Here is a 14,939-nt window from a genome sequence, read left to right on the forward strand (position 1 = left end):
GTCTTTAACCCTCCCGCAACCCTTTGGAACCTTGTATGTGCTGAAGCTTATCTTGATGAAATGAAATGATCTTTTTTTCGACCAAAAAAAAAAAAACTATCATTGCCAGATAGCTATTGATGTATGACGACGTATGGCTAACGATGGTCAATAAAGGAATCGATCGATGAACTATCAAGGCATAGAGGGAAAGGTGAACTATTGAAGAGCACCGGATGCAGTTACAAGTTTGAAGTTGTTAAAAAGCAAGATGACCAAGGACGTGGAGCAATAAGCATGCGTTTTTAATAGGGACAACCGTTCGGGAACAATATCATGGCATCACATAAGTATGGGTATAAAACTTTTGGAGATAGAAGGAACATGGGAACAATCGTTGGAAAATCGCTCAGGAGCAGTAATGGCACAACCATTATAAATACCACTAATGATCTACTGGAAAGCCCCTTCGCACAAATCAAATAAATCTACTATATTTCACTTATCTTTACTTTTTTGCACTTGACTTTTATCTTTCAGAATCGCATCGTCGATTAAAATCCGGCATAACATCTGTGCATTCTCAAGCTCTGTTATCAATTAAATTCCACCATAGTTTGTTTGCGCTCGGTTTCATTGTAGAATTTGTATTTTTCGAGCCTTGTCGTCGATTAAATTCCGGCACGGTTTGTGTCTGTACAGTTCTGTTTGAAGTAAAGTTGTTGATTTCTTTAATTAACTATGATATTTCTTGTTAGGAGTTAGCGCAAAACCTATTTTCTTTAATTAAAACGAAGAATGACTTTCGATGAAAGGTATTTCGTCGCGAGAGAAATGCCGACGAAATAGTCATAAACCTATTGTATGCATATTAATTCAGTCGTAAATATTTCAACTTTGCCAATGTAATATTCAATTTTTGCAAGAAATTCCAATGTTAGTCCTTCCAATTACCACTGGAAATTACTGACGTGTCGTCTAGTCAACACCGGCTGTCCTATGTGGCATGCTGACATGGATAGCTCATAGATCACCATGTCAATGATTTCCGTGGCAATTGGTTGGAAATATTACGTTGAAATTTTACAAAAGAGTTCAAAATTATATTGAAAAATTGAAAAGTTAATAACTGAATTGAAAATCTGTACACTAGATTAAGGATGAAATAAGAGGTAATTTTTTCGATTCACAAGTGATAACATGCAAATATCATTTCGATACGTGAGAGAGAGAGAGAGAGAGAGAGAGAGAGAGAGAGAGAGAGAGAGAGAGAGAGAGAGAATGCCCATTTAATGATGTGAGTTTAACTAGCTAGGAAAAGGAAATTTGGAAGCAGATAGAAATAGACTCTATCTAACGTTGACCTTTGGACATCATGTGTCCATGTTAAATTTGCAGCCCAAATAGTGCTGTTGATTATGAAAAAAGGAAAAAAACGAAAAAAAAAGGTAAAAAGAAATAGGTAGATGCAACCGAGGACCCACTCCTTGCAGAAGACAAAAACTTATCAGTTACTCCAGCTGTGACCGCGTTCTTTCGATAGGAATAAAATTATGATCATTAATCGAAAACATATCTATTTTCTTTTTCTCTCTCTTTTTTTTTTTAAAATTTTGGAAAATTCATTAATTTGAGAAATTGATGGCCCCATGAAAAAGTGCTCTTTTCAACTTAGATCTTGAGAGGGGGGTTTAGGAGTGGGAACGTATAGTTTCAAATGTGGATTTCGACTCCCACGCTTTACAGGGAGGCAGAGTAAAAATCTGAGAGTGAATTGAAAGTTAGAGTAGGGCAAACCTAAAAAAAAAAAAACACTCGGATCTCTTCTATTAATTTGCTATTGAGCTGTTTCTATGAAGGGTGATCCTCCGTACGATTCAATGCACTTGATTTCACATAATTGAAAAAAAAGGGAGTAAATGACCAAGCAAATCGAATTAAAAAAATAGAGGGGGGACACTCTGTCATTTTATTGAGTGCAATCACCAATCGCCACGCAAAAAAAATATGTATCAATTTCATACAAATCTTAAGGTTAAACAAAATTTCTTTCATTAGTATGAAATGGTATATTCATTTTTTATATATATATATATCATCATTTCATACTCGTTATCAATCATTGCTTTATCTCCTTAGTCTGTATGAGTTTACATGTATCCCTAAATTGATATACAAAAAAATTCGAAAAGAGGGATCAATTTCATTGCACCAAATTGGACTTGATAATTCCCCATATCCAATAGTTATGAAGGCACTCTTCTGACTAAATGAGAGGTTTTCTCGTTTCTTATAGCAATAACTTTCCATCCCGTCAAAGGTAAATAAATTAAGATCTCGCCATTCCAAGATTGGAAAGCTCGTAGGATGAATGGCTGACGCCGTTGCGAGACATTGCCATTTTTTTTCCCATGAATGATGCGTTTGAAAGGCGACTTCTGTAATCGGGAGTTCAAGATTTCGATCCAACCCGGTTCATTCAAAGGCCCGATTGATCCAACGGTCAAGTGTACGTCGAACGTACTTTTGCTAAATTTTTCCCTCTCCTCTTCCCCTCGCGTTGACCGACACCGTGGTTGCCTTTGGTCCCGGTGACAGCTAAGGAGGTGGGTCCCAGTCTCCGCCAATCATCAATCGAAAGAGGCTGCAATCGCCGACCGCACGTGCGGGGGGGCGAGGGTCACGTGCTGCAGCGCTGGCGGTTGTTTGTTGGTCACCTCACCGCTCATTAAGGAGGACGGACGCACCAAGTCTTTTTCGAGCTCTCTCTTCTCTCTGGCTTTCCACTTTCATCGCTTTTTTCCTTCTTTTTTTTTCTCCTTTTTTTGTTTTGCTTTTTCTGATTTTTTTATTTATTTTCTCTGATAAAAAAATGTTTTATTTATTTTCTGAGTTTTCGACAAATTTCTTTCTTATGCAAAGGTGCATGTCCGCGGAGTGATTGATGGACATGCCCTTTAGTTTAGTGATTCCATTTGGGTCAATCAATAATTGGACCGTCACAGCTAAATATTAGGTGCGCAAAGGGAGGTGCTCTTATCCTTTTTAAAAAAAATTATTTAGTGATTTTAAAACGCGAAGAAGTGCTTTTAAAACTTGGGTTAATACCACGAAAAACCCCCAAATTGATACACCGATGATAAATTTATCAAAAACTAATTTTTTGGCCACTAAAAATTTCAAACCGGTACATCCGTGATAAATTTATTCCAAACTAGTTTTTTGACCACAGAAAACTCCAAATTGGTACACCATGATAAATTTATCAAAAACTAATTTTTTGATCATTAAAAACCCCAAACTGGTACATCCGTGACAAATTTATCCAAAACTAATTTTTTGACCACCAAAAACCCTAAACTGGTATACTTGTGACGAATTTACCATCCGTTAAATTGACTTAATACCATGAAAAATCACAAATTGGTAAACCTGTGACAAACGGAGGGGTAAAACCCCAAACTGGTACACCCTTCAGCTGTCACGTGTCATTAAACTTAGTAATTTGATAGTAAATTTTAATGAAAATTAATTGAGGATAAATTTATCACAGATGTACCGGATTGGGGTTTTTGATGGTCAAAAAATTAGTTTGGGGCAAAATTTGTTACAAGTGTACCAGTTTGGGGTTTTTTGTGGCATTAATACTAAAAAAAAACATCATAAGCCGTGAGGTAAAGAGTGTGGGTAGAAAAAACAATTGAAAAAAGCACTTCGCTATTTTTAGAAATAACGATTAACCTAGTTATGATTAAACATATTGGCATGTGTTGCCGAAAAGAACAGGGACGAATGATGGTGCAGTAAAAATTTAACAATCCTTGATGGTCAACCTTTTTTTAGAAATAGTCAATCTTTCAAGGAATTTTTCAAATTACCGTCCTGTAAATCACTATGATTAACGAAAAGAGGCTACAAGTACAAAGTGTAGTTAGGTGGGCCCGCTTGTGGATTGGTTTGTGTATCTCCATGCATGGAAATTTTTTTTTGGTTAATATTACGAAAAATCTCCAGTTATTTATGACAAATTGACCCGAACTAAAATTTTTGAACACCAAAAACCCTAAATTAGTACGCTCGTTATAAATTTTTTCCAAACTAATTTTTTGACTATCAAAAATCCCAAATTTGTACGTTCATGACAAATTTATCCTCCGTTAGTCTCCGTTAAATTAGATTAATACTATGAAAAATCACAACCCGGTACACCTGTAACAAACTAAGGGTAAAACCTCAAACCGGTACACCCGTCAACTGCCACGTGTCAGCCGGCTCAGCAATTTGACGTTAAAATTTAACGAAAATTAACATAGGGTAAATTTATCACGTATATCAGTTTGAGATTTTTCATGATACTAACCTTGTTTTTTTTACCCTCTTGAATCGCCAGGCCTGCCACTAGCCACGCCAAGCCTGCCACTAGCCACGAGTCCAAAAATTTAATACATGACGTGCTACCACGTGATAACAGTACAAAATAAGCCAAATCTAATCAAATGCAAGGCTTTTGAAAATTCAAAAGCACCATTAACTAGGATAGGTCTCTTATAAATTTTCGTACCAATATTTCGGTTGGCTGATCACATCAGATCTGGGATTTAGCCGATTTTTTGAAATATTTCTTTATAAACTATTAGCCCAAGAAAAAATGAATTTTTTCATAAACGCTCGATCCATGTAATAACATCATATCCATATACCACTCAACCTATGACATAAAAAACGCAAAGGTTAATATCACGAAAAAATGTAAACTGATACATTTATGATAAATTTACCTAAACTAACCCTCAAACTGGTATATTTGCAACAAATTTACCCCCGTTAGTTTCTGTTAAATCAAATTGCTAAGTTGGGTGACATGTGGCTGTTGACGGGTGTACCAATTTAGGGTTTTACCCTCCGTTTGTTACATGTGTACCAGTTTGTGATTTTTAATGGTATTAATTTAATTTAACGAAAATTAACAGATGGTAAATTTGTCACAAAAGTATCAGTTTAAGATTTTTGATGATCAAAAAATTAGTTTGTGGTAAATTTATTATATGTATACTAATTTGGATTTTTAATGATGAAAAAATTAATTTAGAGGTAAATTTATTATAAATATATGAATTTAAAGTTTTTCACAGCATTAATCCAAAAACGTGATGAAGATCCGATCAATAATTTCTTCGGCCGTCACCGTCAAAGGGAGAAAGCATCAGAAACAGTGGAAAGACGCGTGTCGCGGGTACCACGTGGTATGCACGTGCGTACGGTCAGTTCGCTTTTGGGTCCGACCAACGCCCCTAACGGTACGAATCTTCTCGCCTCACAGCACGGAAAAGTTCACCTTATCCACAAATCAGACAGAGAGAGAGAGAGAGAGAGAGAGAGAGAGAATCAAATTTACGATTTTACCCCCAGTCGTCTTAGGATTCTATCTTGTTTGGTTCGGTGGAAATAGAAGAACAGATCCAAAAATGGTTACTAGTATTATCAACATGATCCTTATACTCTAGAAGTCTTACGATTTTGACCCTTGTTCCGTAAATTATTAGGATTAATATCACGAAAAACCCCAAATTAAAACACTTGTGGTATATTTACCAAAAACTAATCTTTTTACCACAAAAAATCCCAAACTGATACACCTGAGATAAATATACCCTCTGTTAAATTAGATTAATAACACAAAAATCATAAATTGGTAAATTTGTGTGATAAACCTGTCAACTACTATGTTTTCAACTGCTACGTGTCATCCAACTCAGTAATTTGACAGTAAAATTTAATGAAATCTAACGGATGGTAAATTTGTCAGGGGTGTATCGGTTTGAGGTTTTTTTCGGTATTAACCCTAAATTTGATTCGTTCCTAATCGCATACCTTCTAATGTTAACCCGAAACTTTTACAAACAAGGCATACTGGCCCCGTAAAAAAACGCATCAACCTTACAATCCTAATTTTATATGTATTCGAGTAAGTGCAATTCTAAAGGATACCGAAAAGATTCGTAAACTTCGATCCATGAATGATGCGGCATGATATATGTGGTCAACATGCATAACTAGTCCACCGCGTCGTCTGTAGAATAAACTTTTCTAAAGCATCCATCAAATCCCACCACATCCATTACTATACAAATTTCGATAAAGTTTCTTAGTATATCTGCCGTTACTCTTTACATATGTCCTTTGACATGCGAAATAAGTAAAATATTAGCATTAACATGTATCTGACACTAAATTAAGTTAAGCATTCACAGCATGTTCTTACATGATTTTTCCAAAAATCTTAAATGTATGTTCAGTCTCAACTTTATTTGGGTAGACTTCTCAGTCTGAATGATCCGATTACATAAACCCGCCGCTTATGACAGTTGGCCTCATGCTAATGTTAGCAATTATATCCCTGTCATAGTTACAATACTTCCGTTTTCTGGTCATTAATTTTCTTTCCCTCAATATCCCTTTGTTTAAATAACTTTTCTTGACCTTTTCGGTTTTTTTTTTTTAAAATCTAATTTCTAACGCTCCTTACTTTCTGACTTTTGCTCTGCCCCGCACCTATGATACTAGCGTCCCCATCCCCTCCAATCCCTTCACCAGTAGGGCCGCAGTGACCTTCTCAGTTCGAGAAGCACAAAATCTGAGTTTTGCAAAGACTGGTTTTTTTGATCAATACCGATGTTCAATCGAACTGGCCGGTCCGGCCCAAACACCGACCATAACCTTTGCATCGCCTTCCGAAGGAAAGTTTGGAACTTGGGGGTGTTGTTCTAGCCCCCCACAAAGAACAAAGCCCAAAAGATTTCATTTTGCCCAAGATCCGATTGATGGTTTCGTTCAAGCGCGTGCTCTGTCCCAAGTCATAGCCGAGCCTTATCACCAACGTTGGACTGTCGTTGGCTCTGGAACTCTCACGAGTCACGAACGCACAGCTCTTGCTCTTTTCCAGGTACCCTCCATTTGTTTCTGCGTCTCGAACAGCAATTCACGTTGGAGTCGGGATATGAAGTTTAGGCTGTGAACTCGAGCCGAGTTACTGCCGTTCCGTTGAAGTGAATTTGTTAGAATGCTAGTGCGAAAGGCTAGACTTGCTCTTTCTTGGGCACGGGGAGATTTTGCGGCACGCAAATGATGTGTTTGTTTAAATGTTCATGTGAGCTCTGGATAAGCTTTTTTGCGGGCATCAAATACGTTTCACCACCTTATGTTTTATCGATTTGTTTTTTATTATGACCCGTTTAGTATCAAACTAATTAAGCTCCATTTTCCCGTTGTTTTAGCTTCTTTTGGAATTAACAATGAACAGTTTCCCTTGATTCTTAAAGATGAACCAAACAATAGAATGAAAAATTATTTTAAGGAATTTGATTTCTTGGAATTGGATTTCCTTTCTTGATTCCACAACCGCGGATCGAACATAGCCTCAATGGTGTTGGTACTGGTAATTGTACAGTCCCAGTGCACTGTCACGTGTATAGCTTATGGTGAATCTCTGGTTTGATGCTGTGGCATGGACTTTTTTGAATGAAAAATACGAACTTTGCGGGTTAGTTGGCAGATTCTCTCCAATGCGGGCAATCTTTTAACTCTTGGGATAGATTTTGAATAAAGATAGCGTCGAAAGGCCATTAACTGTGGTAGTGTTTGGATTCTGGACCAGATCATTGGCTAATTTGTGACCGATGATTGTGTGCTTTTTGACTTGTAATCTAGCTGAAATATCTACAACCCAGTCGCTTGCGTGGGGTTGTGATAAATGTGATTACTGTTGACTTGATGGAACTGGACTTTGGTACTGCCTACATGTTTTATCGAGCATCTATAGTAGCTTGGTTGTTTTTGCCAAGTTGGCTTCTCCTTTGTTTGACATCATGGCAGTTCAGGGATCTCATTTGGTTGATTTGATCAATATCATTCTGCCGGTCTGTTCTCCCATATAACATTTCTTGAACTGTAAATATGCTGGTTTGAAAGTTTGAAACTGTGTAGACATGATATAACTTTGTCGGATATGCAAATTAGTTGGAGCTTACCTTTTAGAGTATTTGATTACCATCAGTAACGAGTTTTCTTTTTTCTTTCGTGGGGTGGTTTGGGGGGTTTGTTTAGGTTATGGACTCATTCAAGTTGTCGATTTTGCTGACTGTTGTAAATTTGCTTCATTTTTCTTGCTGGCGTGGCTCTTTGGCAGCTCAACATTGCGACATCTATCTGTCAGTATGGCTTCGTTATTATGCAGAGGGGTCCTGACGTATCCTCCATTGCTGAATTATGCTGCATTCTTGAGAAGGAAGAGTCACATATTCTATTGCACAATGAGCACTACAGAAGCTCAAACAGCAACACAAGGAAGCCAGTCGACACAAATCAAAATCTCCCCACACAGAAAGAAGAAAGGACTTGATGATATACTAAAAGACTATGAAGCAGTAATTGGAATAGAGACTCATGTACAGCTCTCAACACTTACCAAGGCCTTCTGTAGTTGCCCTTACAATTACGGGTCTCAACCAAACACCAATATCTGCCCTGTATGCATGGGTTTGCCTGGTGCATTGCCGGTTCTGAACTCAAAGGTTATTGAATGTGCCGTGAAATTGGGTCTCGCTCTCAATTGCAAGTTGAACTTAAAATCAAAGTTTGACAGGAAGCAGTACTTCTATCCAGATCTCCCAAAAGGTTACCAAATATCCCAGTTTGATGTCCCGATTGCTTATGGTGGTCATATAGATCTGGATCTCCCAGTGGAATTTGGTGGTGGACATAGGAGGTTTGGCATAACTAGGGTTCATATGGAAGAGGATGCAGGAAAGCTACTTCACTCTGGAAATGGGAGTTATTCTCAGGAAATTACTTAACTCTTTTTGTACTTTTTAATCATAAGCCTTGCTGTTTCTGTAATTTTGAATACCTCTTCTCCCAAAATTTGTCTAGCCAAGTGTTTATCATGCCTGTGAGATTCAATTACTTAAGTCATGGTTCATATTTGGTTTATTTAAGAGTGGAGAACATTTTGACCCCTTTTGGTTGGCGATATGAGTGCAATTACTTAAGTCATGGTTCATAAATTTGGTTTATTTTCAAGTGGAAAACATTTTAACCCCCTTTGGTTGGCAGTATGGTGATAATTGTTTTGTAACTCATTTATGCACAGTATTCTACTCAGATACAGCTATTTTGTTGCCCAGGGCTATTTGTTCTTCTGGATGTTGTTTGATGAGTTGGTGGTATTTATGCTAACTGATATTGGTCTTGCATGCAGGTTGATTTAAATAGAGCAGGAGTACCATTGCTTGAAATCGTCTCTGAGCCTGATATGCGAAACGGTATTGAAGCGGCAGAGTATGCTGCAGAAATTCAGAGGTTGGTTCGGTATCTCGGCATCAGTAATGGCAATATGCAAGAAGGTTCTCTGCGTTGCGACGTTAACATATCTGTTCGGCCTACTGGGCAAGTGAAATTTGGCACAAAGGTAAAAATATTCTTTCCTATCTGTAATTTTGTGACTCATGATCGATCAATTTGAGTACAAGATTGATTATACACATTTAAACTTCCGAATGCATATATTTTATATTGTTATTAGGTTTTCAGACTTGCATGTATGATTGGCCTATCCTTGTATTTGGTGCAATGTTTCATTTTAAGATATGATTTTTCAATGAGACTATTATATGTTTATGTGATAGCGGGGTAGAAGTATTCTTTGGTTATTTTTCTGTGGGTGAGCTGATAATAGGAATTTTTCTGACGCGTGTTAAGTAATATAAAGGAAGTGATTTCGTTGTGCTACTTCCCTCTTAAGAGCACTTTCATCTTTTTCACTTCTTTTCCTGTAATTGGTTAGGCCTAATTATTAAGTGGATATATTGGAGCCTAAGAGAGCAATATACATTCTAAATCGAAATTCGAATGTTAAAGTCCTGCTCGAGATCACTACCCGTGGTGATTTGGTGGACAGCAGCTCTTCCTGTTATTCCTGATGCAGGATTGTCAAAAGAACAAAAAAAGTATGGGCTGGAAATTATACCTGTTACAATCAATGAACAAGAAAAATACTATCAGAGATCATCTCTTCAGCTGCTTATCACTGCTTGTGTATCTTTTCATTTGTTATCATGCATGAGTAAATCTATTACATCCGCTTATAATACGGTGATCAGGAATAGAGCATTAAATAGCAGGATTGAGGTCGCTTTTTCTTAAGTAATGAATACAGTTTATTGCTAAAGTGGTTTTTGATTTTATTTATTTTGGCAGGTCGAGATAAAGAATCTGAATTCCTTTGCTTCAGTGAATAGGGCCATCGACTTTGAGATTGCAAGGCAGGTTCTTCTCGTAAGCGAAGGTCAGGATGATCAGATTGTGCAGGAAACTCGTCTTTGGGAAGAAGGCTCTCAGGTTCACCATTATGCTCTTTCATTTACAAGCTGACAATTCAGTATACGCACTCAACATTGGTGATTTCTATCCTTCATATCCTGCACTTACTTCTCGGGCTTTGTCTAGAAAACAGTTACAATGAGGAAAAAGGAAGGACTTTCAGATTACCGATATTTTCCAGAGCCAGACCTGCCTGGGGTTACTCTTGCTAAAGATTACGTTGATAGCATTCGTAATTCTTTGCCCGAACTTCCAGAAGTGAAGCGCAGAAGGTATGAAAAGATGGGACTCAGCATGCAAGACGTCCTTTTCCTTGCGAACGATGTGAACGTAAGTTCTTGCTTTCTAATGCAGTCATGAAGGGTCTTACTTATCGTGGCATGTTTTAATGCAATTCTTTCCTAAAACCCGACACCTCGTGTGAGCTGCCTAAGGAAAAAATATACCAGTGTAGAAAGAATGAAATGGAAGCCAGTGGCTAAGGCAGAAACACTATTTCCAAATCAGACTGACTTAATAAAAGGAAAAAAAACAAAATTTGATGGTGTGAGTTCTTTCATTTATTGCTAGGACTCCACCCTAGCATTAACGAGCTAAATTTTCTCGACTGTGACTTCCAAATCTTTTACCAGTATCTCATACTTCATACTGAAGGCTAATATTTTCTGAAAGATATTGAGGAAGGATAGAACACACATTGGTTACTGACCTCGAATCATAGTCTCTGCATGCAATGTGTCCGCTTTTGTATTTCCAATTCATGGTATGATCACTGGTTACTGACCTTGAGTGGAACTAGTGTTTGCTAGTCTAAACTCTCTCTGACATTTGTTTTGCCTTTTCACTGGTGAAGGTAGCTGAGTTTTTTGATGCAACTATTGCAAAGGGCGCTGATGTGAAGCTGGCAGCCAACTGGATAATGGGCGATATTGCTGCCTATATGAAAAATGAAAAGTTGTCCATCGATGAGATTAAACTTACGCCTCAAGAGTTGGCAGAGCTGATAGCTTCTATTAAAGGAGGGACTATTAGTGGGAAGATAGGTAAAGAGGTAATACATGCTCTCAAATATATGCTTTCCAATTCTGGTACTATTTCTTAACTAATTCTGCAGCTGATAGTTATTGTGTTCTGGGACTTGTACTTGTGCAACTCGTTGCGTCAGTAGACCGATTTCTTGTGTCAAATATATGGGGGTCTTGCTACAATTGTGGTTGGATCTTTCTACCTAATGTGATCACGATTTTTCCTGTTATTTTTAACTATTAAATTTTGGGGATGTGTGGGAGGGGGATTTACTATTTTCTTTGACTAGTAGAACTGAATATGAGTACCATTTTTGTTTGTAAATGTTATGTTAGTTTTGTTGGACAGATCCGTCTTTTGATTGTTAAGGATTCTGTCTTTCCTGATCAATGGAAGGGTTGGGCTGTATGAGTTTTTCTTGAAGAACAGATCTCAATGTTGCTATTATCATTCATTTTGGTGCAGATATTGTTTGAACTAATGGCTAAAGGTGGAACAGTGAAGGGAATGATTGAAGAAAAGGACCTAGTCCAGGCAAGTTCTTTTCTCTACTGTTAAGATCTTGGGTCTCGTTGAACAGATTCAGAACTAGGGTTAAAATGACCTTAGGAATAAATCTGTAATTGAGGCTGTGGTACAAAGTAACAAACTAAGCCACTCATATTAAACCGGGTATTCTGAACAGGAAATGCAAGCATGCTTATGTGCCAATGGTTTCTGTCTGTGTACGCGTGGATGTGGGTGCAGGCAGGCATGTGTAGTTGTCAATACATGCGTGTGCTTCGCTGTGTGTGTATAGGTACCCATATAGTTGTATATTCTATAGGTATATGTGGTGAATTTGGTGGAGAGATCAACCAGTCTTGTCAATAGTTTTGCCTTTGTGTTTCTTGAATCAGTATCTGGAGTTTTGCATGTCTTGGAATTGAACAGTTTGTGACATTTACTGCAACTGAAACTCTCTGTGCCATTGTGATTTGGATGAGTTAATTTAGTTTGCTGTTGATAGCATTCACGGTTCTTACCGTGCTTCTCTTCTATATTGATTCATTTTTGGTCTTTGATAATCTGCACAAAGTTCATTCTATCTGTAACAACTAAGCATCAGTGTAAAAAGTAAATCTTAGAATGCATCTTCGATGGCTTTTAAAAGTAGTTAGTGCTCCCTGAGAGATGACATGGTATTGCATAGGAGCCTTCTCAATCATCCAAGAATCAGCTGCTTCTCTGCACTTTCTTTTAGTCTTCCTTTATACAAAATTTGCGACTAGTTTCTGGAATTTCTTTTTGGTGTATCGTGTGTCACATGTAATATTCGACTTTCATTGGTAAGTGATAATCCTGGTCACTGGGCAACCCATCCATTGCCATATTGAGATGCTTGTCGTCAGATATAGTTCTCCATGAATCTTATTACCAGAACTATGCATGTTAAAATATTTTGTGCTGGAGTTGGTGTCATTATCCCCTCGGATGTTTCACTCACTGTGTATAGTAACAGATCATCGATCCAGCTGAAATTGAGAAGATGGTGGACAAAGTGCTTTTGGATAACCCGAAGCAATTGGAACAGTATCGTGGAGGCAAAACTAAGCTTCAAGGCTATTTTGCCGGCCAGGTATAAGACAGTTCGCTGCCCAGGAAAAGAAGCTCGACTGTTGTGTTTTGTCCAATTTGCTTCTTCAGTTGAAATTCTCGTTTGCTCAATCAATGGCAAGATTATTCTGACTAGCTTCCCATATGCAGGTAATGAAAGCCTCAATGGGCAAAGCGAACCCAGGACTCCTAAACAAGATTCTTCTTGAGAAATTAAATGCAAAGAGCTGATGATTTCTCGTCATTGAGTTGATATCTATGCTGTTCGCCCCACTTGGAATGATGGGTGTCGGGAGACAATTCTCATTGGCTGCAGATGGTTTTTTGTGCTACTAATGCGATATCAATTCAGATCTCTACGAAGATTACTTACATATGGGCCACAACAGTAGCCTGCAAGCTTCTGAAGTCATAGATATTTCATGCAATGCCGAGTGTATGCCATTTAGAGGATGGAAGGCCGCAGGTACTGCCAAATGTCAACCTCTCTCTCTCTCTCTCTCTCTGTTTTATTGGCTGCTTCTTTTGGTGGTAGCCTATAGAGGATTGGTTAACATCAAATGGGAAGGTTGACAAAAATTCTTACTCTTTGTACATCTATTTTGCAATAATCTTCCTTTCAATAAAACCAAGATTAACAGATGTATTTCTGAGATTTGCCATTTTATGGTTTCTATTGATTTCTTGTTTGAACGTCTGTTCTTTCTCCTGTATTTTGGAATAACGGTAGTTAGATTTTGGAGATTGTTATTCGCAGTTGGCAGTCCTCATTGTCATTGCAAAACTTGGTTGTCCTAGTGTGCAGTAGCAGCATCTTAACTTGTAAAATGAAGTGGCTTGTCTTCTGCAACAAATAATGGAAATCGTTGCTGCATTAAGTTAATCCATGTCTATATAGGTGTTGGCATGTGGCGTCATGCTAATTGTGTTGTGCTGAAATAGTGTAATGCCAATGTGGGTAACCCAAACACGATACCTTTAATAAACATGTCGAATTGTCCACACAAACACGACACGCTTAATAAAGTGGGTCATATGGTATTAGGGGTGATCATTTCATGGTGGGTCGGTTCTTGGACCAAATCTCGGAACCTACCATATAGGTCCCGATCCTGAAAAATTGGAATACCGATTATACTTGGAACCGGTTTATGCTAGGCCGATTCGCGATCTAACGGTGAATTGAGTTTGTTTTGTAAAAATGAATAATCAATATATTATTTTTTTTTTACATACTACAAGTCAAGTCTTATTAGTTGAGTGGCTTTATGCGCTTGTTTCAAGCTGGAGGCCGTGGATTGTATCTCACTTCTATTTTTAAAAAAAAAAAGTGCAAAAGCCACCAAAAACCTAAACTATGTTCGTTGTGATACATTTACCATAAAATTTTTTCCGTGACACAAAAAATTTCAAATTTGTACCAGTGTAACACATTTACCCTCCATTAACATTTTGTCAATGAGAACCGAAAAAATCTACTTACTTGAACGTCAGAAAGCAAACAATGTTGACATGATAAAAACGACGTAGTTTTTGCTAAAAAAAAGCTAGCGGAACCTTATCACATAGGTACAAATTTGAGATTTTTTATGTCACATGAAAAAAGTTTAAAGTAAATGTGTCACGGTGGGCATAGTTTGAGAGTTTTGATGTCACGAAAAAAGTTCAAGGTAAATGTGTTACAGTGAGTATAATTAATTTTTTTTTTGTGAATTTTTTCCTAAAAAATAAGGTATTATATAGGGCTGGTTCTATACTGGTTCGGTCCTGAAACTGCCGGGCCTATTTTGAGGAAAGGGCCCGTGTTTGGATAGCATAATCAGCGTGATCATTGACCGGTGTAATAAGATTGGATTTTGGGAAAATTTTCGAAATGAAGTTTGCCTACGTTTGTGAGCTACCCTCACTTTTACTCGTGACTTCTTCCAAAATTTGAGAATAAAAACAATGTTATTTGAGTT

General features: G+C 37.6%; 1 protein-coding gene across 3 annotated transcripts; it reads left to right on the forward strand.

Moving 5' to 3' along the window:
* The first annotated feature begins 6,549 nt into the window (after positions 1-6,549).
* LOC115681114 (glutamyl-tRNA(Gln) amidotransferase subunit B, chloroplastic/mitochondrial) lies at positions 6,550-13,672 on the forward strand. Of its 3 annotated transcripts, none has more exons than XM_056312110.1 (9): positions 6,550-6,922; positions 8,165-8,816; positions 9,233-9,445; positions 10,234-10,374; positions 10,483-10,686; positions 11,210-11,407; positions 11,848-11,916; positions 12,884-13,000; positions 13,129-13,672. In XM_056312110.1, exons 2-9 carry the CDS (start codon positions 8,193-8,195, stop codon positions 13,207-13,209), a joined length of 1,647 nt encoding a protein of 548 aa, XP_056168085.1. In that variant the 5' UTR covers positions 6,550-6,922; positions 8,165-8,192; the 3' UTR covers positions 13,210-13,672. The 3 variants fall into 3 exon arrangements, 2 of the variants coding, with proteins under 2 accessions (XP_056168085.1, XP_056168083.1); XM_056312108.1 differs by lacking the exon at positions 6,550-6,922 and adding an exon at positions 6,939-7,126; XR_008816744.1 differs by lacking the exon at positions 6,550-6,922 and adding an exon at positions 6,940-7,126 and having other exon boundaries at positions 11,848-11,910; positions 12,878-13,000; positions 13,129-13,202.
* Positions 13,673-14,939: the final 1,267 nt, after the last annotated feature.

This window comes from Syzygium oleosum, unplaced genomic scaffold, assembly GCF_021117445.2.
Source record: "Syzygium oleosum isolate NSW1041296 unplaced genomic scaffold, Sole_v2.1 Sole_v2.01, whole genome shotgun sequence".
Taxonomy (NCBI): domain Eukaryota; kingdom Viridiplantae; phylum Streptophyta; class Magnoliopsida; order Myrtales; family Myrtaceae; genus Syzygium; species Syzygium oleosum.